Raw genomic sequence first — 26,566 nt, 5'->3', positions numbered from 1 at the left:
ATGATATTTTTTATAAATCAATAAAAATGTAATACAGTTGAACCCTCTGATACTAAAATCAGTTAAGTTAAATGGGCACACTGGTGATAATAGAGCAAAAATATTAATAAATCAGTTATTTCTAAAACAGTTTAATAGTTATTACCAAGTAATAATCTGCTATAATCAAAAAATAGTTAAAATATACTTTAGAAAACGGCAAAATGTGTTTTATTTGAGAAATATATCAGACAACATATATGTCACCTTTCAAACATAAAAAATAAGAATGAATGTTAAAAAAAAAACCAAGGTTTGGTAAGAAATGCTATAACCTAAACAATAAAATGCAGAAAGTAAATTAACTTGCTAAGACTAAAAGTGTTCTTTGTGTAAATCTAGAAGCCCAACCTAGACAAAAAGAATCACAGATTAATGAGTTACACATCAATAAATACAAAACCCTAATTTCCGAATAATACTTTTTAGGGTTTTTTTTCTGACTGGAAAATATCAAATCAACTTGTCCCAACATGAAGCACTAGGTGGGAGTAGAGGCCAATCAAATATTCAAATGTGGGAAGTGACAAAACAGTCTGGCACCTCCTTTTGTGCCACCTTTTGTTAAAAACAAGCTCAAACCTCAAGAGGCTTATCATAGTTTCTTTTATTGAGCTAAATACTTAAATAGTTAGGAAATTTTCATTGACACTACAACGGAAGTAGGAAGGCCTTCAAAATAAAATCCCCCAAAATAATCTGAGTTGAAGTTCTTTTTTTCCCTCTCTAGCTTTATCACTATTTTAGGAGTTCAGTTGAAGTTATTATAAATATTGAACACATATTAAATACATTTTATTTTTACTATTAATTTTTTTACAATATTTTTTATTTGACTGTAAAGATTCTCAGTCATCCAGGCTGTTGTCAGAAGTGAACATTTGCCACAGATCAACAATAAATCTTTCTATTTATTATTCACATTTGCATTCATTTACTGTAAATGAAATCTTAGACTTTTTCCCGCCACACATCTAAAATTGTCATGTTATAAATAACCCCAGTTCCCCATCAGCTGTTTTTTTCTTCTTTAAGGTTTGTCCTAAATTACAAGTTGAGTCAATAAAAACTGGTTTATTCATTGTGTATTCATTGTGAAGACAAGTAAAAAGATTTTTTCATCCATATTAAAGTTTGGAATTATTACCAATCCAGTGTGTGGAAACAGAATTTTGCAAAGACGTGTGACCATACAGGATGGTACAATGTTTTAATAATGTTCTGTTTAATAATGTTTATATTATTTGTTGTGGAAAACAACAGTGGGTGGAACTTTATGAAACCAAAATGTAAATGGATTTGTCAAAAAATCTTGTTTACTTCTGTGTTTTTACACCATTTTATTTTATATATTAGATTATCTTGCAAGACATACAAGGAATCTGCACCTGCACTGTTCAGTACCCATGTACTGTAAGTTTTGGCTAAAGATGTCCTGGATCAATTTTAGGAAGGTGAATCGGATCGAATTAGATTTTTAAAGTGAACCAAAATCGATTATTAATCGTTTTGGCTACAACAAACCATGATATGCTTGAATCAGTGTTAAAATGAATCGTTAAACCCCTAGAAATCATACAAATTTAGATGTTTCAGTACAAGTTCAAACTATCTTAAAAGCCTACAAGAAAAAAAAAGCTGATAACCTCTTGTATGTTTATCTATTAGTTTTAATGTATTTATATTCCTGTTTTTAAAACATGCTGGTATTTCAGCTTTATTTTGAAAAGCAAACCCGGAAGCAGGTTGCGTTAGCGCTGGATGAGGGCGCCTCGCGGGGGGTTCGGCAGCTCTCCTCCTTCTTCCCTGTCCGCTCTTCTCACGCAGACCGACGCTGCTCATAACAAAGGCAGGACAACAGCAGTGGGGTGATGGGAGCTTAGACAACGACCCTGACAGGGCAGCACTCATGAACTGAAGACATTTTTCCTATTTTGCCCTCTTTAAAAAAAGAAGAAAAAAAAACTTTCCTCCTTCTTATAAAACCCTTATTATTATTTTTTTCCTCGGGAGAACATACGTGGAAAGTATAAAGCGGAACGTAAATGAGAGCCGGACCACATCTAAAAATATATACATAGTCCGCACAACACCGGTAAGTTTTAGCTAACTCCTTTTTAATTTTGTACTAACCAAAGTAGTTCATTTTTTGCAGCTAAATTAATTTAAGCACCTGTTTGGTGTTAATATATTGTAATATACTTTACATATGGCACTTTTAGATGACATTCTGGCTTCAAAATGTTAAATACGAAAACATGGATTAATATTTTTAGCTATCGAACGTCATACGCTACAGAGCAGGTTGGTGTACAGTAAAAAAAAGCTCCCTGCTAGCTTAAGATTTCGATACTTTTTATGCCCCTCTTTCTTTGATAAAAAATGTACTATCCTCCTGAAACAACTTCTTTTTTTTCTACTACAAGTGTGTAGTCTTCTGTGTAACAAAAGCGACATGAATGCATAGTGTAGAAAAAGCCCAGCCTTCAGTTGGTTCACCTTTTCCAGTGTTCCCACCCCCTCTTCCCGTCTTCTTCCTGGCCAGCGTGGAGCTGACCATCTCATCATCATCATAGCATCCCTTACAAACATGTTATGACCCATTTTCCCGCTAAACAGGTTTAGAAATTCAATTTAGTGTCCCTACGTATTCATTTCACAATGGATCCATGTATTTGAAAAAAGTTTAAATATCTACAAAAATATGTGGGTTTTTTCTGCCTGAAAATGTGTATTTGCATTTGTTTTTTCCTTTTTGTCCCACTCTATAGGTGTATATAAACCTACCATGTGTTTGTTAAGGGGTATTTGACAAAAATCAATTATATGGGGTCCATTGCTTTTGTTATTCTTTAAGGCAGATGATACCCTTTTAGACAGAAGGAGCTGCATCGATTGCAACTCCTTAAAGCACTTACGCATTAGTCTGAATGGGGCATATCGACGCCACGTCTGTTGTTGACTCTATTAGTTTTGCACATGATGAATAAGTGTCCCCATGACCCAGACTTGAAGAGCTCAGACTTGTGAGAAAGTGGAAGAGGCAGCCATTGAACTAACCAGGTCAGCAGAGCAGATTGTTTAGGTGCGTCTTCGAGTGCATTGACACAATCCGAATAAATTATTTCGACTGGATAGACGGTTTCTTTTTGAGGATAGACACTCTTCTTTTAAAGGGCGGCTGTCATTCTTTGAACAGGGATTATAGCCGGTGGGGGGGGGGACTAAAACTTGACCATGAACACCCTAGTGTAGTGTTGCTACTGTCTCTAGTGTTTCAGAGAAACGTTATGTTTTTCTCAAAATATGTAATAATATCAGTATTACACAACAGTCTGCTGGCAAATAGTCTCATTAGGATCAGGTATCAACCTTTTTTTCTGCTTTGCCCGTCCCAACCAAACTGGTTTGACTTGCTGGTGTACTTCTTTTTTTCTTTTCTTTTAACCTTTTATTTGCATCTCACTCTGCATTCAAGTGAACGGTCTGTTCTTGAAATGTTCTTGGCTGGTTAGTTACAGGCGTTCCTTGATTTATTATAAACAGGAAAAGAATGACAAAACCTTTAACTCTATTTCTAATCTGTAGTAATACATTCCTGTTTACTTAAAGCTCCCACCTTGGTGTTTGAAGTTTGTCCTCTGTATTTAACCCATCCTCTGGAGGAGCGGTGAGCTGCAGACACAGCCGCGTTCAGGAATCATTTGGGGGTTTAACCAGCGTTCGAAATACGCGGTTAACCTTTTTGCCTGAGACAACCAGATTTCACGTAGGACAACCAAAAATGAACCTGATAGTTGTCCCTGTGACAACCTGGTCTTTTATTCAACATTTTGGTATTTTTCGACTATTTTTCAAATTTTTTGGGAAACCGATATCCAACTTTTTAAGATAAAACCGAGCGTACACGAACGATGTCAGGTGACTTCCGAACAAACCGAGTACGCCCAAAGACTTTGCAAAATGACAACATCGCATCTGCATGTCTTGTTTAAAAGATCAGGGATATTAGTCTTTACTAATCTAGTCTTCAAAATGTAAACATGGTATCATTTACACATGTGTTTATTTGAAATAGATGTTATATCATATTATAACTTTTCATCACATCAAATATTACTTTATATTTGGAATGCTGTACTAGTCCCAGTCCATAAAAGTGTTCCAAATTTTAAAAATACTCATTAGGTTACAGTGTTGGTTAATGTGATCAATTTTCTGATATATTATAGTGTAAGATAAAGTATTTTCATTTGACCGTAACAGTATTTGATTTACATGGCAATACTTTGTGTCACCAGATGCTTCAGTATTTAGTAAAATGTTTGTTTTGAACGTTTTAAAAGTTTTTTAAATGTCCATCATAAGAGGCAGTTGATACTAGATGTATAGAAGAAAAAAAGATGTAAGTACTGACATCTGAGTAGGTTTCGTTGCTGTTGAATATTGGTATCGAAGGACAACCAGAAATTGGGGAGGACAACCAAATATTACTTGCCAGGACAACCATTTCTTCCCCCTTATTTCTAACGCTATTTAACCCCCCCCCCCCCATCCAACCCCTTAACTCTGAGTGTAAACCAGGAATGCATTGGGTCGCACTTTTTGGTACGACTCGACTTTGGATTTGAACTCACAATCTCAGGGTGAACACTATAACAAGGCCACTTTTTGTTTGTTTTTTAGGCACCAAAAACCCGCCTCTTTTGTCTTTTTAAATCAGTACCCTAATGTTTCAATCCTACTAAATATTATATTTGTGCATCTATTTTATTTCTTACCATTCCACCCTTTTTTATTTTAAAATACCAAAAAAATTGCTCCTGACATGCCAATTTAAAAATGATTAGAATCGTTTAAATCGTTCAGCAAAATTGGATTTTTGTCAATAAATTAATAAATAAACACCACCTATAAGGTTTTTTTTAATTTAACTTGTGTCATCATAGTTTGGTGCCGATCATCAAACCTTCTTAGGTATACTGTTATACAGATAGTCTAGTCCAACAGCAGACAACAGGTTTTAATCTTAGTTAAAAATACTCTGCAGTGATCTGTGTGTAATCAGAAATGCTGACGCCACTCCTTGTGTAGTCTCACTGTTTTTTACTCGCTATGACTCAGAGGATGACTATCCCTGGGTTATGGTTGTGTTAGTTGTGGCTCACTCATCAAAAAAACATATGCTGCGGAGGACATTCAGTGAGGACATCGGGTCACCCAGAGAGCAGACTGACATTGCATTTTGGCTTGCATCATGCTTCCATTTTCACACATTTCATACAACAGGGTTATTAACTTGGGTGACTAGCTCTGAATGTCAGAGCACAACCGAAGCCTGTCGAGTCAACAGTAGGAGGTCACATGGTTGTGACAAAACAGTAGTTCACTGATGACTCATGTCTCACACGAGTCCATTTGAGTTGCTGATTGCAGACATTCAAGCTGAGTTTTTATTTAGATAAATGTAAATATATTTTCGGCTGCTCATTTTCATGTCATGACCCTCCGCTGACTCCTGCTGCCACTGATATGTTGCCCTATAGCTGAACCAGAAATGCTCACAAGTCACTTATTGCAAGTTCAAGTCCGGTCTCAAGTTGGTGGTCAGGAGTACAGATCCTGTCTCAAGTCTTAGCTCACGAGTAAAAAGATTTTTTCACAAGTTCCCTTCTTTGAACAGATCTGTTATTTGTTATTCTAGAGGGTTTTACAAGTCCAAGTCCTTGGTAACAAATACAGGTCTTTGGTGACAAGTCAAAGTCTTTTGTCCTCAGCACAGGTCTTTGGCCTCATGCCCAAGTCTTTGCTCATAGGTACAGACCTTTGGTAACAAATACAAGATCTTGATAACAGGTACAGGTCTTTGAGAGAGAGAGAGAGAGATAGAGAGATATTCTTTACTGATCCCACATTGGGGAAATTCAATTGTTACAGCAGTTCAAAAAGCAGAAAAGAATTACAGCAATGTGCAAAAGACTGAGGGGTGTTCAAAATGTGCAAAAATACAAAATGTGCAAAAATAGAAAAAGTAAAAGGGAAGTAATAACTTATGTACACTATTACGACATAACGTATGTTATGCGTAATAAAAAAATTAAATAAATAAAGTAAAAAAACAGAATATACAGATGGGCTATGGATGGCCACAAGTTTGAGTTTTTAGTAATAAGTAGTGCAGGTCTTTGATCACAAATCCAAGTCTTTGGTCATGGGTACAGACCTTTAGGCCTTTGGTAACAAGTTCAAGTCCGTGGTAATAGGTATAGGTCTGGTCACAAGTTAATTAATCCAGGATCTGATCCCAAGTCTGAGTCTTTGGTCATAGATACAAGTCTTTGGTAACAAGCTCGTGTCTCTGGTAACATGCACAGATCTTAGTTTACAAGTTGAAGTCTTCACCAAAATCCTAGTCTTTGGTCATAAGTATTTGCTAACAAATTTGAGTCCTTTATAACAAGTACAAGTATTTGGTCACAAGAACTGATCTTTGTTCACAAGTTAAAGTATTTGGTCACAAGTACAGGTCTTTGATCGTAAGTACAGGTCGATAATACTAAGTTCAAGTCCTTGGTAACAATCACAGATCTTGGTTCACTAGTCAAAGTTTTTGGTCCAAAATCCTAGTCTTTGGTGATAAGTAAAACTATTTGCTAACAAATTTAGGTCCTTTATAACAAGTACAATTTGGTACTTGGTCACAAGAACTGATATTTGTTCACAAGTTGAAGTATTTGATCCAACTCAAGTACTAAGTGTCCCAAATCTCTGGTCACAAGTACAAGTCAAACCTTAAAGATTGGCTAATAAGTCCAAATTGGGTGTCCGATGTTTGGTCTCAAGTCAAGTCTCAGTTCTTTGGCTAAAAGTGCAGATCTGTGCAGATCTGTCTTACATCTGAGGTAAAGTTTCAAGAGGAACTCCTGACGTTTTGATTTTAGATCCATTTCGATGTTTGATACTAACATGCTTTAGGTATAAATAAAACAGCATCAGCATGCAGGTCCCAATTCTGAAGTTACAAGGCCTCATTTCCTGTTTGTCAGTTTGAGTGAAAAATGATTATCTTTTCTGAGTGTGAAGCTTTACAAGAACAATTTATCAAACTTCTGCAGAGAGAAGTTTGGTTTTTCACTCGTCAAATGCAAATGATTCTATTTCCTAGCCACTGAATAGAATCAGCACAAAGGTGTGGGCTCTTTATAGGTCAAAGTTCACTTTTGTGGATCATTTACAGGGTTCAAAGTTTGTCTAAGGATTACAGTCTAATGGTTATATGGAACCACTAAGAATATATTCCACCTTAAAAGTCGTTTTCCTTTTTGTTTTCTCTTTAGAAAAGGATGGAAGGCTGACACTTCAGAGCTGTCCTCTGATTATTGGGGACTAAGAGGGGAAAAAAAACATTTTTAAAAGCAGCTGCCATGTCTGATCAGGAACGCTCGGGGTCTCCTTCACCCCTCAAGCGTGAGACCAAGTCCAAACCCGAGATCCCACCAAAGCCTCCATCCACGTCTTCTCCCGCAGACAGCAGCTCCATCTCTGACTTTTCTGGAGGAAAGGTGAAGAATATTGTAAATAGACTGAGTAAGCAAGAGCTCAATGGACTCTGTGGGCAGCTGGTTAATGGATCTGCGGACATCACACCGGATAAAGAAACTAAGAGACCTCCAAGGACAAAGCCCAAACCAGAACGGAGCAGCATCCAGCTCCTGGCGAGCGTAGAGCAGACGCCACCGCTGCCCCTGAAGAGGAGCGTCTTCGCCAGGAAGCAGAAGGAGAACCAGGAAGGAGAGGAGGCGGACGACACAGATGGAGGTCGACCAGGTACTCAGGGTTCTTATTTTCACATGTGTCAGATGGCTGCAGTTCAGCTAATGAAATTAGATTTAAGACAAAAGGATGACTCACTGGTGAGTCAGACTTTCATCCGCGGTTAAATTCCCACCATTTTTGAGCACATTTTAAAGAAAGTGATTTGGATCCTAGTCCTCCACCATGATAGCACTAAGAGTTTACCTCAAAGGATGGCTGTTGAAAGTGACAGAATCTCTCAAAAACACAGAAAATGCAGCGGGTGATCAGATTAAGATTACTGTCCTCAATGGCACTTGAAGTGAAGATAGGACCTCAAAGGAAGACATTTAGAGCCGCCAAACTACTAAGACATCCCATCATCTGTTCGTTCCATACAGCTACAGTAAGACCTGATGTCAAACTGTTTTTTCTTCTTCCTAGATTCTTCTCATGTGACTTTCACTTCCTTTGTTCAGACAGTCTCACGGTCGGGTTTATCAGACGGATATTTATGAACGAAACTGAAGTTTTTTTGAGCAGGGGAGTGTGAACCGAGGCTGATCGTGGTGCTGATCTGCAGCTATCAGGAACAGGTCGGTCAGCTGATCCCTCGAGTGTTTACATGCGAGTGTAGGAACCCAGCTGTTGACAGCAGAGGTTCTCCTTTTGAAACCCCATAAACAGTAATTTACACCACATTATTTATTAAGTAGAAAAATCTAAACTAACTTTAAACATGTCTATGTATGACATTTCAGTTTGATTTTATTCTTTCAATTTTCTTACCAAATGACTTAACTTTTTCTTTTTGAATCATTTTGAAAATCAGAGTTTTATAGTGTTTTAGAGGCAGCAGCAGAATTAGGAGGCGTTTTTGACAGGTTCAGGTTCAAATCATCAGTCGGTTTGAGCGTAAAGCTGTCAGAGTCTGACAGAGTCAGACACATTTGTGTTTTAGCGACTAATCAGTTTATGAATGAAAGCAGAGCATTCCTGGCATTCCTTGGACTGGAGCTTGTTTGTTCCCAGCTGTTTCGTCTTTTGAATTCAGCTGAATATCTGCTGGGTTTTTGTTTTAAATGTCATATGTCCATTTTTAGTTCACCAATTCAAATGTAGCAATTTCCCGTCACCTTTTGACTCAGCATGAAGTGTTCATTTTCTAGTTATTTGACAGTATTGATCATTTGTCTTTTCCTAAACTGCTGCATTTGTTAGCAGCTGCTCCTTTTTAAAGTTAGCTTGGCTAAACATTAAAAAATCTCAAAAACATTTTTAATCAAACACTTTTTTTGTGTTAAAACACTTAAGATTTTATTTTTTAGTGTTATTATCGATCTAAATCTACCTTATTTTTACTTCAACGTGCACATTTGCAGGATTTACAACCCAGTTGGGAATTCTTTAGGTAATAATCAGCATCAGGTCGTCTCCAAATATTTCCTTTGTTATTAGAAAAAAAGAAAAGAGAAAAAAAGTCCACATATAAGCTGAATTATTTAGATCAACTCAAAAAAAAAATGTAATGGTTCCATAATAAGGTCATGCGATTTAGGATTTGTGAGAAAGAGAAAAAAATGAACCAAAAAAGGAAAAAAGCGGGAAAAGTTATAAATGGAGCTAAAAGAAATCACACATGAAAAAATGTATCTAATATATAACCAAATCAAACCATTAAAATATTCACAAAAAAGTATCTGGCTTATGTTTTTTTCACTTTGCACAAAAAGATACAGATCTTTCTAAGTCTTTCCAGATTTAATTATTAGCTTTTTTCTTCTAAAACCAGTAGAAAAAAATTTAAATTCCAAACTTTTTGAACCATCTTTTTGTTTTCTTAAAGTAATACAGCCACTTTAAAATCAATTCAAAGTTGTAAAACTATAAGGAAAAAAGTCAAACATTTACAACAATAAACTCATAGAATTATGAGCTAAGGAAGTTATAATTTTACAAGTTATGAATTAAGAATTTATGAGATTAAAGTCATAAATTTATGAGGCAAAACAAGAAAAAGAACAATAGTGTCAGTATGAGAGACGCAGAACGCATTGTAAGCGGTTCCTTCAGCTTTGGTTCCACCAATAAGGAAATACTTGTGTTTTTTTGATGAGTCAATATTGTTTTATCATAAACATGATACTGTTTAGCAAAGAGGTCCAATGCATCATGGGACATGGATTCCTCTGATAAACTAAAGCTTTATGACATCACCATAAATTGATGCATTCATGGAGTTACTCGTGGCTTTGTTCTTGTAGAATTACACTTTTTTCTCATCATTATACGTCTATTCTTTTAAATTAAATTATAATACTTATACCACTTTATTCTCATATATGAATTTATTTATTTTTTCTTTCATGGTGGCTGTAATGCTTTGTCCGACGTTAAAGCATCAAGAGTTTTTAGAGTTTTTACTTCATCCTCAAAGGTGAGACCATGAAGTTAAAAACATCTGAGCACAAACATCCATAAAGGAAATTAAAACCTTTTCTTTTTAACTTAATACATAAAACATCACATTTTTAACGGCTTATAGTCACTATAACTGAAGGTCAAATGGTTTGTTTTGATGCTTTTCTGCATTTTTGTTTGATCTGGAACAAAAGAAGCTGAAAAATCAAAAAGAAAATGTTGCTTTCTAAAAGCTCCAGTAGTTTTAAATGGTTGAACTTTTGATGCAACCTCAACTGGAAATAGAAAATCCACACCTTTTCCAAAGGTGTCTTTGTTTTTGTGGGAGCGTCATCCCTCCTACAGGTTCAGTCGATTTAAATTCAACCAGAGGCTGTCAGTCATCAGCAGCATCCATGAACAGGAAGTCACAGATCAGCCCAAATGTGGGAACAGTTTTTGGTTTATTACTGTTCACCCTGGCACTTCATCTTTTTTTAATTTTTTTAAAACTTTTTACTAATTAAAAAACTTGAATACCAAACTCAATCTTGATTTAGAAGATGTCACATACTTTTGTCAAATCCTTTCACCAGTTTTTGATTTAAATGTCTGATTTTTAGCCTTTTCTGTTCATTTTTTATGTAATTTTAATACTAAAAGATCCACATTTGATCAGTTTATATCACTACTTATATCAAATATTTTTTCCTGGATGGAAATGTGTAAAGTTATTAATTAAATCAAATATTGAATTGGAAGTTTGTGAATCTAAAAGAATTAAAAGGTTTTTGTGAATTAGATGCAAATAGACTCCTAAAAACAACATTGTGGGTGGATTCTTCTTTAACTTTGGGTTTATTTTCTGGAGTGTCTCTTCTGATGACTTTGTCAGAGCTTAGCAGTGAACAGAGAGCAGCAGAACTACAGATTTCAGGACTTTTTGTTCACGCTAGCATGTCAGAATGTTTTACAGAAGGAGGACACGTTCACGTGGCGGCGCAGAGCGGTTTGACTTCATTCTTTTTCACGGTTCTTCTTGTATTCATTCTTTTCCCCACGATCATCAGTTTTCCTGCTCCACCTTCTTATGCACAGTTGAAGAAGCATCTTGTCTTCAGGCTGCTGTTGAGTCTTTGGTAGTGTTGAGGAGTCAGAGTTAAAATGATGTCGCCGTGACGACCCGAAGGAGTTTTTCTTGAACGATGACAGAAAAGCGTCAGGAATTGATCACGGCTCGTTGGGTCTCTTTCTCTTTGGATGCAGCGCCCGATGGAAAGGAGGTGGAGGCCCTGACTGGAGGAGATGAAGTGGAGGCGGAGCAGGGTCAGCGCTCCACCCCCCGTACCCGCTGCGAGGCGGACTGCAGCTGCATTTGCCACCTGCAGAGGCCCGGCATGATGCTGATGTGGGTGCCTGTGGTTGGGGAGGAGGAGGAGGAGGATGAAGGCTGCAGAGTGAAGGACGCCAAGGAGAAGCAGGCGGGTGGGGTCAGGGAAGAAAAGCAGACGGACAGGGAGGTGGAGTGCAGGACTTCTGAGGTCGACGGGGGTGTGAAGCAGGAGAAAGCTCAATTCCAGCGCTCTTTAAACGCTTTGCTCGCCGAGGCCCCCAGAAGGCAGTCAGACTCGGGTTCCCCCGCAGTTCATCCGGATCCTCCTCCACCGGAGCCCGCCGAAGTGGAAGAAGATGATATTTATGAGTTCACGCTCCCCGTGTTCCACCCCGCCCCCAAAAAGCCAGAGAAACTCATCGTCCCGGACATAAAAGTGCGCACGGCGGTTCGCCAGAACAGACTGCCTTGCAGCACCTTGAGGGACGCAGCCGACGCCGAGAACCCGGACGTTCCGCCTGACATCCCCCCCAGGATCCCCATCCCATTGCCACCCATCCCCGCCGTGGCAATCGACAGATGTAACTCCCTCACCAACATCCCTGGCGCCACAGGGCTGAGCCCACAGCGGGGCGCCGCCCTGGCTGGGAGTAACACCCTGCAGCCCGTCAGAGCAGCCCCTCCGCCTCCCAGGACAGACGACAGGCGGCACAGCTCCGCCTCACTACCCCCCCACTCACTGAACAAAGGTTAGTCCTTTTTTTAAAATCCACTAGTTGAGGTTACTTGATCAAAAAATCTCACGATTCTTTATTGTCATCGACAGAAGAGGAGAACAAAGGGAACGAGGAAGCAGAGCTGTGAGTTCTCACTAACTTCTTCTTCAGTTTTTATTTTACCAAGAATCAGTAAATCCCTCACTGTGTGCCTCATTATAAACACTCTGAATTATTGACATATTGATCCATCCTTCCTGGTTTAGGCCTGTGACCAGAAGAGACTCCATCAAAAAGAAGATTTCCTCCCTCTGGGAGTCCCGCCTCCAACACGGTGAGGACAAACAACGTCTCCATCTGGACATTTACAGTCAATCATTAATTTAAAGTCCCACTTCAATCATCTTTTGATCTCATGTAAAAGCTCAAATGAAAATGTTTTTTTGGGTGTTTTTATCGTGTTCTTAGAAAGAAAACTGATCTTAAAATTGCATGTCTGAGTTTTTCTTATCTCATATCGTCTTGAATCAGGAGCAGACGAAAAAAATGCAGTTTGAAAAAATATTTGTGACGTAAAAAATTGGTAGAGTTGCTCTGCTCCAACTCAAAGGTAAATTTCTGATGAAATACTCCTGCTAATCTGCAGAAACTATGTCAAAGAAAACCATACAGCTTTTTATATTGGGCTAAAAATGGCATAAACGTAATAAAAAGACCACTGGCAATGCTTTTAGAATAGATCAAAAGATGATTGGAGTGGGACTTAACCCTTGTGCTATCCTAGGCACTTTAACATTGGGAGTTGGGTCATCTAGACCCACTAGACAGTGCTCTGAACCTTTTTTCTTCAATGATTTGTGATCTTCACTGGTGTCCATGGATTAAATGAAATCTTTCCACCTTTATCCACCTTTGTCATGGTAGGGAGAACATATCAATGTAAGGGTGGGGTCATCTAAGATAGCACAAGGGTTAAACATATGGAATCTATATGTTATTTTGGACCTTATATCAGTCAGCAGTTATTATTATTTTATTATTTGACCCAAATTTCATACTACAATAAGATTAGAAGGAGCAGACGGAAGGCCCACTTTTCAAATCTGCTTCCTTTTTCGTATTTTAACGTAAATTACTCAATATTTACTTATGTTTCTATAGTCGTTAGTCTAAGCACGCATCAGCGTCTTAATGTTAGCCTGGCAGAGAAATGCATTCTGGGAATGCTCTGCAGCCTGGTGTGTGAATCCAGACGGAGCTGCAAGTTAGACGAACACCCAAATCATTTCTCACCTAAATGGAAACACGATTTACAAAACCAAAAGGTCCAAACATGAAAACTAGAGAACCACAGGAGAACCAAAGATGTGATGCTGCTGTAAAAACAGGCCTCATAGACACACACACAAAGAAACTGCCAACACTGTAAGAAAAATGGTCTTTATTACCAAGAACTCCTCTTGTAAGAAATAACTTGTAGTCGCTAAGACATGTTTCCTCAAACTTCCTCAAGATTATTTTGCTTCATCTTGATTAGATTGGTTTTCTAGCCAGAAAAAAAGAGTCTTTTGTTCTTTCTGAAGATTCAGTTTTTGCAGTGCACTAGCAAACCCGAGGACTAGCTAACCCAGACCCGGTGGGATCAGGAGAAAAACTGAAGCAAAAGCTAATAGATACTTGTTGAAAACAAATGCAGTAAACAAACGGAGAAAACTCAGACGGACATTCCTACAGGCTGAAAGCTGCAGACCTGATTTTTATCTTTTATAGGGGAGAAACTGGAATTAGCACTTTACTAGATTACCTGAATTCCTCCAATTTTGGAGTAAAATGCGGGTTTTTCTGTCACCTTTCCCTTCAGAGCCTCTGTACCAGACGTACCGCGCCTCCGTCATCACTAAGGAGATCCGTCGGCAGACCGTGTGCCGGAACATCAGCAAAACCAGCGCCGACTACGACTGGGCCGCCCGCCCCAGCTCCAACGGAGGGGGACCCCGAAGCAGCCCCATCCCCGCAGACAAGAGCACGCTGTGGCAGGATCTCCCCCAGGTTCGGGAGAGCGGCGTGCTGGAGACGCTCACGCCTGAACAGTGCAAGTACCAGGAGGTGAGGAGGAGGAACCAGATAGCACAAGGGTTATAGAACATAGATGTCCATTCTGGCTCTTAGACTACGGCTGGAATTCATGTGGAGTTTATCCAGCTGAGCTCTCCGCATCAGTCAGCCTTTTTCAAGGAAGGGAAGTGGCTCCTCCTGAACGTTTTCTCCTTCACAGAGCATGTTTGAAGTCCTGACCTCAGAGACCTCCTACCTGCGATCCCTGCACGTTCTGACTGAGCACTTCCTGGAGAACCGAGAGCTGGGGGAGGCGCTGATCATCAGGGACACCAAAACGCTCTTCTCCAACATCCTGCGGGTGCGCGAGGTCAGCGAGAGGTGAGGAATTCACTTTAAAGTCCTACTCCCATCATATTTTGATCTATTGTAAAAGCGTTTCCAGCAGTCTTTTCATTCAAATTGTGACTATATAAAAAAAACCTGTTTCTGGAAATACTCAGAAATTCAATTCTAGGCTTACTTTTCTGTATACAAGTCCTCCATAATCAGAAAAATGCTACAAGAACACGTTGAAAGCACCCAAAAACACAATTTTCATCAAAGTGGGCCTTTAATGGCAACATTACGGCGTCTTGCTGCTTCTGGAGACTCTCTCTGCTCGATGCTGCAGGTTCCTAAAGGACCTGGAGGACCGCGTGTTTCAGGACATCGTCTTCCCTGACATTTGTGACATCATCCACTACCACTCTCAGCACAACTTCCCTGCCTACATCGACTACGTGCGCAACCAGATTTATCAGGAGAAGACGTACGCCGTGCTCATGTAAGCAACGCCTCCCATGCAGAAACCACTGGAAGCAGGTCAGACTGCAAGGAAGGCAGCAGCTTCCCACCAGCCGGCCGACTGAGATCTCTGTGTGTTGTGATCTCTGTGTGTTGTGATCTCTGTGTGTTGTCATCTCTGTGTGTTGTGATCTCTGTGTGTTGTGATCTCTGTGTGTTGTCATCTCTGTGTGTTGTCATCTCTGTGTGTTGTGATCTCTGTGTGTTGTCATCTCTGTGTGTTGTCATCTCTGTGTGTTGTGATCTCTGCGTTCTGTGATCTCTGTGTTTTGTGATCTCTGTGTGTTGTGTGTTGTGATCTCTGTGTGTTGTGATCTCTGTGTGTTGTGATCTCTGCGTGCTGTGATCTCTACGTGTTGTCATCTCTGTGTGTTGTCATCTCTGTGTGTTGTGATCTCTGTGTGTTGTGTGTTGTGATCTCTGTGTGTTGTGTGTTGTGATCTCTGTGTGTTGTGATCTCTGTGTGTTGTGATCTCTGCGTGCTGTGATCTCTGTGTGTTGTGATCTCTGTGTGTTGTGATCTCTGTGTGTTGTGATCTCTGTGTGTTTTGATCTCTGTGTGTGTTGTGATCTCTGTGTGTGTTGTGATCTCTGTGTGTGTTGTGATCTCTGTGTGTTGTGATCTCTGTGTGTTGAGATCTCTGTGTGTGTTGTGATCTCTGTGTGTTGAGATCTCTGTGTGTGTTGTGATCTCTGTGTGTTGTGATCTCTGTGTGTTGTGATCTCTGTGTGTTGTGATCTCTGTGTGTTGTCATCTCTGTGTGTTGTGATCTCTGTGTGTGTTGTGATCTCTGTGTGTTGTGATCTCTGTGTGTTGTGATCTCTGTGTGTGTTGTGATCTCTGTGTGTTGTGATCTCTGTGTGTTGTGATCTCTATGTGTTGTGATCTCTGTGTGTTGTCATCTCTGTGTGTTGTCATCTCTGTGTGTTGTGATCTCTGTGCGTTGTCATCTCTGTGTGTTGTGATCTCTGTGTGTTGTCATCTCTGTGTGTTGTGATCTCTGCGTGCTGTGATCTCTGTGTGTTGTGATCTCTGTGTGTTGTGATCTCTGTGTGTTTTGATCTCTGTGTGTGTTGTGATCTCTGTGTGTGTTGTGATCTCTGTGTGTGTTGTGATCTCTGTGTGTTGTGATCTCTGTGTGTTGAGATCTCTGTGTGTGTTGTGATCTCTGTGTGTTGTGATCTCTGTGTGTTGTGATCTCTGTGTGTTGTGATCTCTGTGTGTTGTGATCTCTGTGTGTTGTCATCTCTGTGTGTTGTGATCTCTGCGTGCTGTGATCTCTGTGTGTTGTCATCTCTGTGTGTTGTGATCTCTGTGTGTTGTGATCTCTGCGTGCTGTGATCTCTGTGTGTTGTGATCTCTGTGTGTTGTGATCTCTGTGTGTTGTGATCTCTGTGTGTTTTGATCTCTGTGTGTGTTGTGATCTCTGTGTGTGTTGTGATCTCTGTGTGTGTTGTGATCTCTGTGTGTTGTGATCTCTGTGTGTTGAGATCTCTGTGTGTGTTGTGATCTCTGTGTGTTGTGATCTCTGTGTGTTGTGATCTCTGTGTGTTGTGATCTCTGTGTGTTGTGATCTCTGTGTGTTGTGATCTCTGTGTGTTGTGATCTCTGTGTGTTGTGATCTCTGTGTGTTGTGATCTCTGCGTGCTGTGATCTTTGTGTGTTGTCATCTCTGTGTGTTGTGATCTCTGTGTGTTGTCATCTCTGTGTGTTGTGATCTCTGTGTGTTGTGATCTCTGTGTGTTGTGATCTCTGTGTGTTGTGATCTCTGCGTGCTGTGATCTCTGCGTGCTGTGATCTCTGTGTGTTGTGATCTCTGTGTGTTGTGATCTCTGTGTGTTGTGATCTCTGTGTGTTGTGATATCTGTGTGTTGTGATCTCTGTGTGTTGTGATCTCTGTGTGTTGTCATCTCTGTGTGTTGTGATCTCTGCGTGCTGTGATCTCTGTGTGTTGTGATCTCTGTGTGTTCTGTGTTGTGATCTCTGTGTTGTGATCTCTGTGTGTTGTGATCTCTGTGTGTTGTCATCTCTGTGTGTTGTGATCTCTGCGTGCTGTGATCTCTGTGTGTTGTGATCTCTGTGTGTTCTGTGTTGTGATCTCTGTGTTGTGATCTCTGTGTGTTGTGATCTCTGTGTGTTGTGATCTGTGTGTGTTGTGATCTCTGTGTGTTGTGATCTATGTGTGTTGTGATCTGTATGTGTTGTGATCTCTGTGTATTGTGATCTTTGTGTGTTGTCATCTCTGTGTGTTGTGATCTCTGTGTGTTGTCATCTCTGTGTGTTGTGATCTCTGTGTGTTGTGATCTTTGTGTGTTGTCATCTCTGTGTGTTGTGATCTCTGTGTGTTGTCATCTCTGTGTGTTGTGATCTCTGTGTGTTGTGATCTCTGTGTGTTGTGATCTCTGTGTGTTGTCATCTCTGTGTGTTGTGATCTCTGCGTGCTGTGATCTCTGTGTGTTGTGATCTCTGTGTGTTCTGTGTTGTGATCTCTGTGTTGTGATCTCTGTGTGTTGTGATCTCTGTGTGTTGTGATCTGTGTGTGTTGTGATCTCTGTGTGTTGTGATCTATGTGTGTTGTGATCTGTATGTGTTGTGATCTCTGTGTATTGTGATTTCTGTGTGTTGTGATCTCTGTGTGTGTTTTGATCTCTGTGTGTTTTGATCTCTGTGTGTGTTGTGATCTTGGTGTGTGTTGTGATCTCTGTGTGTGTTTTGATCTCTGTGTGTTGTGATCTCTGTGTGTTTTGATCTCTGTGTGTTGTGATCTCTTTGTGTTGTGATCTCTGTGTGTTGTGATCTCTGTGTGTTGTCATCTCTGTGTGTTGTCATCTCTGTGTGTTGTGATCTCTGTGTGTTGTGATCTCTGTGTGTTGTGATCTCTGCGTGCTGTGATCTCTGCGTGTTGTGATCTCTGTGTGTTGTGATCTCTGTGTGTTGTGATCTCTGTGTGTTTTGATCTCTGTGTGTGTTGTGATCTCTGTGTGTGTTGTGATCTCTGTGTGTTGTGATCTCTGTGTGTTGTGATCTCTGTGTGTTGTGATCTCTGTGTGTTGTGATCTCTGTGTGCTGTGATCTCTGTGTGCTGTGATCTCTGTGTGTTGTGATCTCTGTGTGTGTTGTGATCTCTGTGTGTTGTGATCTCTGCAGGAAGACCAACGCTCAGTTTGCAGCGGTCATAGCTCGCCTGCAGGAATCGCCGCAGTGCCAGCGCCTGCCCTTCGTGTCCTTCTTGCTGCTGCCTTTCCAGCGAATAACCCGCATCAAAATGCTCATCGAGGTGACCTGGTTTACTCTTCAAATAAAATAAGGAAAATCTCAAAGACATCTTGACTTTATCCTAATTCATAGAAATAATCCTGTGAAATGAGTTTCTTTTTCCAATCTGAACCAAAACAGCAGCTCATCACTGCTCCTCTCCTTTCTTTTGTTCTCTAACATGAACCTGAGGAACCCGTTCTGCCGCTCCTTGTTTCCACATTTAAATGTGTCAGAGCAGAGAACAGTGGCTTCTTTCCAAAAAAACTGGGAAGCTGTCAGAGCTCCAGCTTCCTACTTTTAAAGTTCAGATTATCAAACATAAGCAAACCCATCATTGATTGAAAATTATTTTATTCTCCAAATTAAGAAAAAAATATATTGTCTTGTTTTACAGCGTTACAGGATGTATATAATAACTGCATGTCCATAATCACTGAATGTACATAATCATACGTTCACTGCAAAAACAGGTCTTCTCAAAATAACTCAAATATTCTCAAACTTTGAAAAATGTCTTCAAAAATAAAAAAAATTGCCAATGGAGTGAGGAACAGTGGTTTTACCAAGAATTCAAAACATTCTGCTCACTTACGACACGTTTTCTTAAACTAAGAGTTTTTTAAAAGTTTGAAAAACTTTCAAAATAAGAGTATTTTGAATAAAAAATAAGACAATTCTTCCTAAAATAAGGGTCTTTTTTACTTTCTTAACCCATAAGAAGCCATGATGACATCAGTGTAACAGAAAAATATCAGAAATGGATTCCGTGGTCCACTTAGTTTGTGGTAAAATACACATTTTATTTTGAAGAAAAAAATGGGCCTGGGTTCTTATGGGTGAAGATTCCTTTTTTGCAGTTTAAATCTACATTTTTACAATTTGAAATACATTTTTTAAGTTAAACACATAAGGCTGCTTTGAAATATCCTCAATAAACAACCTGAATGACTGAGATGCAGCTTTTCTGAAATGCTTTGCATTCCTATCTGCTAGCAAACACGTCAGCCCTTAACCTTCTGACCTTTTCAAGAATTGGATTTAAAAAAATGTGTTGCTGAAGGACAAATGTGATGTTCTTTTGCCGTAGAACATCCTGAAGAGGACGAAAGAGGGGACAAAGGAGGAGCAGTCGGCCTCCAAGGCTCTGGAGTCTGTCTCCAAGGTAAACGCGCCTCCCTTTTCCTCGCATCTCTTCACGCCACTCCAGCAGCTCGACATACATGTAAATCCCCTAAAACGACACATTTTTTTGTCACGCAGATCATCAGCGAGTGCAACACCGAGGTGGGAAAAATGAGGCAGATGGAGGAGCTGATTGAAGTTTCCAAAACACTTGAGTTCGATAAGCTAAAGGTCTGCCTTTTAAAAAAATAAAAAATAAATAGATGACTACATCACATCTATTTATTTATTTACTTTAAAGATGTGAACTCTGTCGCCAGGCGGTCCCGATCATCTCCCAGAACCGATATCTGGAGAAGAGAGGAGATCTCCAGGAAATGTCCAAAGGAGCAACGCTCTTCAACGTGCGGGGAAAGTTCAGCCCCGTCCATTTCTTCCTCTTCAACGATCTGCTGGTGATCGCCGTCAAGAAAGGGTGAGACGCCGCCAAAAACGCCTTTCTTTGACTTTAAGAAATGCTGATACTTTCAATAAATAATAGGTTATTTAGTTAGTTAGTTAGTTAGTTAGTTAGTTAGTTAGTTAGTTAGTTTGCCCTTGTGCTATCTTGTGGGGTCAAAATGACCCCACCCTTACATTGACGTGTTCTCCCTACCATGACAAAGGTGGATAAAGGTGGAGAGGATTTCATGTAATCCATGGACACCAGTGAAGATCACAAATCATTGAAGAAAAAAGGTTCAGAGCACTGTCTAGTGGGTCTAGATGACCCAACTCCCAATGGTAAAGTGCCTAGGATAGCACAGGGGTTACAATCTCTTCAGAATATTTCTGGCAGAGGCCGGTTTGCCGTTGCAGCACCACTTCCTGTTTTCAGTACTGAAGAGCAGCACCGGCTCATTATTACCCGATTTGCTTTCGAGCCGCAGAAGAGTCGCTTGGCATCATCATCATCATCAGCGGGTCCGGACGGCTGTCAGCCCGCCCCCCCCTTCAGCCTAAGATCACCCAAAAACTGACAAAAGTAATGATAAATAAATCTAAAAATGGAAAAAAAAAGTCAGCTTCTTTTTTCTTTTATAAACAGTTTGTCCACAAATAAATGATGTTGAAGCCCCTTTAGCTCCTCCCCTCACAGAGAAACGAACGCCGTGAACGCACACACGGAAAGCTGTCCTTGCTGCTTTGAGGTTTCATTCTACATAGGTAGAAAAATAATAGTAATAAGTTTTAGGGAACTCCTGTTGCAGTGAATGGATTTTATAAAATCCTCTGAGCTCCCTTTGAGAGGAAAGAATAGGCCTTAAAACTGAGAACCAAACGGCTCAAACTTCCTCAAACGCAACGAGAAGTGTGTGTGTTTTAAGGGAAATGCTAGAATCTCTTTATGTACTTTCAAATTCAAATTAACTTCATTTCTAGAGCACCTTTCATGTGAAAAGAACAGCTCATGGTGCTGTAAATAAAAACAAACAAACAACAATCCCCACATGCCAGAAAATAATCAAATAAGCCCCTCAGAATAAAATACACTAAAGCAAACGTTTTATTTGTCTTTTTTTTTTTGTGCAAACGCTTGATATTTTTGTGTTTTGTAGCTCGGAGCGCTTCGTGGTCATCGACCACGCGCACCGCTCCCTGGTGCAGGCGCAGATCATGGAGGAAGGGGGCAGCAGCGGGCTTCCCTTTGAGAACTGCTTCGTCCTGACGCTGCTGGAAAACCACCAGGGACGCATGAATGAGCGCCTCATCAAAGCCCCCTCCCAGTCAGTATCCTCACAGGACCACCTGCAACATTTTTTAGCAACACAAAGCAAACACTGCTGCAGGGGAAACTTTGGGGAAATTGAACATGCCATTTCTAGGTCCTTGAAAAGTTTGTGAAATTTAAATCTGCTGTAAAGTTTTGGAAAAGTCATGAAATGTTAATATTTTGGATGCAAAAAACATTTAAAAAAATGACACGAGACTTTAAATTGTGGCAAAAGTTCGACCTCACGCTATGGATGATGGGAGTTTACGTCGCCGCAGAGCGGGTCATCAGTTCAGCACGTGGCGTTTTCAGCTTGCTATCGTGAAATGCTTCAAAAGGCCGGGAAATGTAGCTTTAATTACCATCGAGTGGCTTTCCAAGGAGAGGTTTCAACTGTGGCTACTGAAAAACACTAAAGCGTGACAAATGCAGTCTTTACTCCAAGTCCTTCCACATCAGCAGCATGAGAGAAGCGGTTCTGGTGAGCTTCATGAGAGGGAGGAAGCAGCAATGACTGCTGAAAGCTGCAGAAGTCATGATGGCGTAACTGTGAAAGCTTATTGCATTCAATTTAAAAAATAAAGTGGTTCAAATAGTCCAAAGACAGAAGTAGTCCAAAGTCCAAACAGGCTGGGCGATGACGTCATCTGTTCATGAAAACTACAAGATGAAGAAGCTGCAAAGCCACAAAGTGTGGCTCCGTGTCTCAGACATGATGTTTTCTGTTCTTCCTGCTGACTTTATCCACCAACACCACAGAGAAAAACCTTGGAAGGGTTAAATATTGACCAACATGAAGTGTTTGTTTATTTCTGTGGTGTTGTGAGTCGATCCTGACGACAATATCGGGCACAAAGCAGCAAAGTCTGTGTGTGACCTGCTGGACGCTCACATTGTGGGTGTGGTCAACTTTGAGGTCATTTTTTCTCACTTGAATTGTTTTTTTAGCGAGGAGATAAGTGATGTCATTCCTGGAACTTCAGAAGAACCATATTCTGTGTTTCTGTGGAGATTATTTCAACAATAATGACAACTTGGAATGTTTTGTGATCATTTATGGCGAGTTTCAGACAAACTGCGGCTGGAGCTCGTTTTCAGTTCTGGTCAATGGAACCAAATCCAAGGTTTTTCTCTGTGGTGTTGGTGGATAAAGTCAGCGGGAAGAATAAAACCCATCATGTCTGAGACACTTTGTGGCTTTCTACTTTTAATTGCAGCTCATCTCATAGTTTTCATGAGCAGATAGTTTTTAGTTCTTTGTTTTTGTAGTTCACTGATTGTTGAGTGTCAGGACAAAACATCTCCCACATTTAAAAAAAAAAGTAGTTTTATGGATAAAAATCATAAATTTAGAGTTGATTGACTCACTGTGTTGTGAATACTGGTGTTATGTTTTAGCCGAGATAATGACTTTTTTTAAGATGACTAATGGTTATTTCTCTTGTCCTCTGCATGAAGTCACAAAAGTCACCAGCATTAAAAAAAACATCTTTATAATCGTGAAAACATTTCTGTCAGAATGAAGATGAGTGCTAATAATGTATAAAACAATAACTATCATGAAAATCTAAATCTTTTTTTAACAAAAAATCCGTTTTTCCAAAGGTTTTTTGTCCCGACTCTCGAAAAATATTAGAATGAAAATTGCAAAAAAAAAAAAAATAGAACGTGCTTTTTATTTATTTTTATTGACTGCAGTAAACCCTGCCGTTTTTAGCCAAAATCCTGTATTGATTTCTAGGACATAGTCTCTGCAGAGCAGCAGTTGATTAGAGATTCCCCTCTGCGTTGTGGGCGGGGACTAAGCAGAGATAAGATCCTCCCACTGCAGAAGCCCTGACTGACCGCGGCTCTCCTTCTACAGGTCGGACATGCACAGGTGGCTGGCAGCTTTCCCCAGCTCCACCACCGCCGACGGCGATGAAGACGAGGTGGTTTACGAGGACTGGGGTAAGAGGAGCTGGCAAGGCGCACGCTTCCCGTCCGTCCGTCATCTCGCCGTCATCTGATCTTCCCGCGTTGCTTTTGTGTGCGTTAGATTGTCCTCAGGTTCAGTGTGTGGAGCAGTACGTCGCCCAGCAGGCGGACGAGCTCTCCCTGGAGCCCGCCGAGATCATTAACGTCATCCGCAAAGCCAACGAGGGTACGGGGAAAAAAACACGTCAATCCTTTAGGGATCTTTTTATTCTTTCTGGTTGTAATTTTTGATCTTGTTTCACACCTCAACTCTCATATACAGATTTAGATTTCAATGTTGTTGCATGAACCATAGAAACCCCCCCCCCCCCCCCCCCCTTTTCCTGTCCCCCTCCCCGTCTTTTGTTTGCAGGCTGGTACGAGGGCAAGCGCCTGTGCGACGGGCAGAAGGGCTGGTTCCCCATCGCCAACGTCATCGAGATCACAAACGAGCACGTGAGGAGGAGAAACCTCCGCGAGCGCTATAGGGTGATCCAGGCCGCCAGGATAGTCACCAACAAGCCCCGCCCCGTTCAGTAGAACCAAAACTGCCAAAAAAATCAAGTCCTGAACACTTATTTCCTCTGATGGACAAACAAAGTGGCACATTTCTGCGTTGAAGCATTAGTTTTTCCCTAACATGCAAAATGTGGGCGGAGCCACTGTGCTGGCAATGAACTTTCCTGCAGCTCCCCCTGCAGGTCGTGGTGTGGTATTACTGCACATGTACAAAATGTAAATGAAGCTCCTTCAACTCACTGGATTAAATAAAAAACTCTTGTTTTGTTAAAGTTTATGTCAGAAACTTTGCATTAGAATTCTTCAAGGAAGCATCTACATACATTTTAAGACAAATGTTTTTGTATGCGAGGAAATCCACTATTATTTAAAAAGATTTCCCTGATGTGTTACTTAAGATTGCTGAGATTGAGGAGCACATGCACGGCATCCACTTCCAACTCAGTCAGTTCCTTGGCTCTGCTGACCTCTGACCCTGGTCCACACGCCCTTCCATCCTCATCTCCGAGTTCCGTGACGCAGCTAAATCTGCTGCGATCGTGGTCACGACTTTCAGACCATCTCAGCTCTTCTGACCAGCCTCTCTCCCCCCTTGGATTCTGCAGAGCTCCGGGGCTCATCGGCGCTGCCTCGCAGCAGCTCCTCTCAGGGTTTAAAAGACTTCCTGTTTGCTCAGTGCAGTTGCTTCCTGTGGCCCCTTGGTGGTGCAGTGTCAGCAGGTTGGTAATGGCTTGGTCCTCCTCTTGTGATAGCTGGATGACCGCCCGAGGAGGCTGCAAGTGGGTGTCCAAAGAACAACCTCTCCACGTGAGGCTGCCCAGGTCTCTGGTCGGATGGGGTCCAAATCTAAACGGGTCGGGGTTGTTCGGTGGAGCCATACGGGACGACATGATGGGCTGTGGAGTGTTGAGCTTTGAGAAATCAAAAACCTTACAAAAGAAACAATAGATTAGTTATGGGATCCATCTGTAGTAAAAGTTGAAATAATTATTTTAAGGTTCTTTTACAATCATGAATTATTTCTACAACAATTAGGACTTACGTGTATTTTTCTTATTATATGTTAAAAGAAATGCCACAAGAACCTGTTAAAAAGTATCATTTTCATCGTAGCGGGTCTTTACAAAGTCCCTAAACATCCAAACCTGTAACATACCTTTTTTTTTTTTTTTTTTTTGCGGGGTTCCATCAAATTCACATCTGGACTCGTTTCAGAATGTTCCAACACATTGTTTTTAATCATTTCTCACATTTTTAAGGTTTCAAAAAAATAATAATAAAAATGATTTTAACTATTAATGTTTTAAGATTTTGATGTATTATATAGACTTAAATTCAGACCAGTCGCTTACTTTTATAATTAATATTTGACATTTTAGTACTATTTTGTTTCCTGTAATTTTTTTGGGGTGCTTATCTCACCCTCATCCGGGTCAGTAAATTGGGGATCCTCTTCCTGCATCTCATGCTGGGGTCAATATAGAAAACCTCTTCAGGGAAAATCGGATGAACTGTGGAGAAAACACATTTATTTCAAAAATAATAATCTACTTTTATTTTTTTTATAACTTGTCCTGTCCAACAGCTGAGCAAACAGATCAGAGCTGGAAGCCTCTGGTGTACTAGGAAAGATTTTACTGTTTCATTAGGGATTTATGGATCTTCAGACAGTTTATAAAACAGATTATTATTTCAGGGTGTATATTTGAATATACACTGAAATGGAAATAAACTTAATCGCGCATATGTTTGTTCAACTCACGTTCGGCTCCTCCATGGTGGCGCGCGGACAGCGGCAGGAAGGAGGGGTGCAGTATGGTTCTGCTGGACATGGTCGACACGAGCAAACCGCTTCTCTGCTACAGAAGAAACTGGATGAGCTCAGGAGCTCGAACTGTGACTTTAAAATGTCATGGAAAACGTCCCTATGAAAACAGCCTACTGGCGCTCATGTACCCCTAACTTTCACACTTTGTCACGTGCTTACAATGCAAGGCTGTGAAATAGTGACACCTGTTGGCTGACGAAGGAACTACGCGTTTGAAAAACAAAATCCAGGAGATTTAGAATTTTCCTTACATTTGTCTTGCTTTAAACACAGCTTCCAATGTTCACCTTTGGGGTAGCAAGAGTGAACCAGCTTTCCACAGGTCATTTGGCAAAGATCTTTACACCAGATGTCCTTCCTTACAAACCTGCATTTTATCTGGACTTAAGATAAAACTATGGCTACATGATGGGCAGGACAAGTGGTCATGCCCAGGTATATGGCGTTTCATCTCTGCCATTAAGTGAAAGGCGTAAAGACAACTGAGCGGGCGTATTCAGGAACTGAGTGAGTGAACCTTACAACCGCACAGGCGCAATTTGTCTGGCAGGTCTGCGTGGTGTGGCTCTTTGACCATCAGTTAGAAATGTCGGCTCTTTGTGTCGAACTTGTTCGCCACCCCTGTTTGTGTTAGAGACTTTAATAGAAAAAAAACGCAGATGTAACGTGGATTGAGGAAAAAAGTGCAGCTGGTTTTTTTGAGCTGTAAATTTTTCTCATATGAAAAATCACTGCATTTGTTAGTTTTAATCCTTTTAATCCACGTTACAGCCACCGTTTCTTTTCTATTAAAGCCTCTAAAAGAAAGTCCCGCCCACTGCTTCACTGGACTTGACATGCAAATTGCAGCCAATCAGATCAACCAGAAAGGTTCCTGCCCCCAAGTGTCAAACACACCCCTGAATACCCCCCCCCCCCCCCCCAAGTGTCAAAAAAGCCCTCTTAA

General features: G+C 40.5%; 2 protein-coding genes across 2 annotated transcripts; one reads left to right on the top strand and one right to left on the bottom strand.

The window, feature by feature from the left end:
- The first annotated feature begins 1,831 nt into the window (after window positions 1-1,831).
- arhgef15b (Rho guanine nucleotide exchange factor 15b) lies at window positions 1,832-24,064 on the top strand. The gene is made up of 16 exons (XM_023966275.2): window positions 1,832-2,134; window positions 7,377-7,866; window positions 11,500-12,315; window positions 12,393-12,426; window positions 12,549-12,616; window positions 14,144-14,388; window positions 14,558-14,718; window positions 15,011-15,163; window positions 18,332-18,461; window positions 19,530-19,604; window positions 19,703-19,795; window positions 19,885-20,039; window positions 21,163-21,330; window positions 23,182-23,267; window positions 23,356-23,460; window positions 23,647-24,064. The coding sequence occupies exons 2-16, from the start codon at window positions 7,464-7,466 to the stop codon at window positions 23,811-23,813; spliced, it is 2,859 nt and encodes a 952-aa protein (XP_023822043.1). The 5' UTR covers window positions 1,832-2,134; window positions 7,377-7,463; the 3' UTR covers window positions 23,814-24,064.
- LOC105356412 (uncharacterized) lies at window positions 24,037-25,768 on the bottom strand. Its single transcript, XM_023966276.2, has 3 exons — window positions 25,555-25,768; window positions 25,215-25,303; window positions 24,037-24,721 (listed from the first exon to the last, which is right to left on the bottom strand). Exons 1-3 carry the CDS (start codon window positions 25,622-25,624, stop codon window positions 24,182-24,184), a joined length of 699 nt encoding a protein of 232 aa, XP_023822044.1. The 5' UTR covers window positions 25,625-25,768; the 3' UTR covers window positions 24,037-24,181.
- Between the last annotated feature and the right edge of the window lie 798 nt (window positions 25,769-26,566).

This window comes from Oryzias latipes, chromosome 18 (genome assembly GCF_053564925.1).
Source record: "Oryzias latipes strain Hd-rR chromosome 18, Olatipes_Hd-rR_3.1".
Lineage (NCBI taxonomy): Eukaryota > Metazoa > Chordata > Actinopteri > Beloniformes > Adrianichthyidae > Oryzias > Oryzias latipes.
This window is presented reverse-complemented; position numbering and strand designations above follow the sequence as displayed.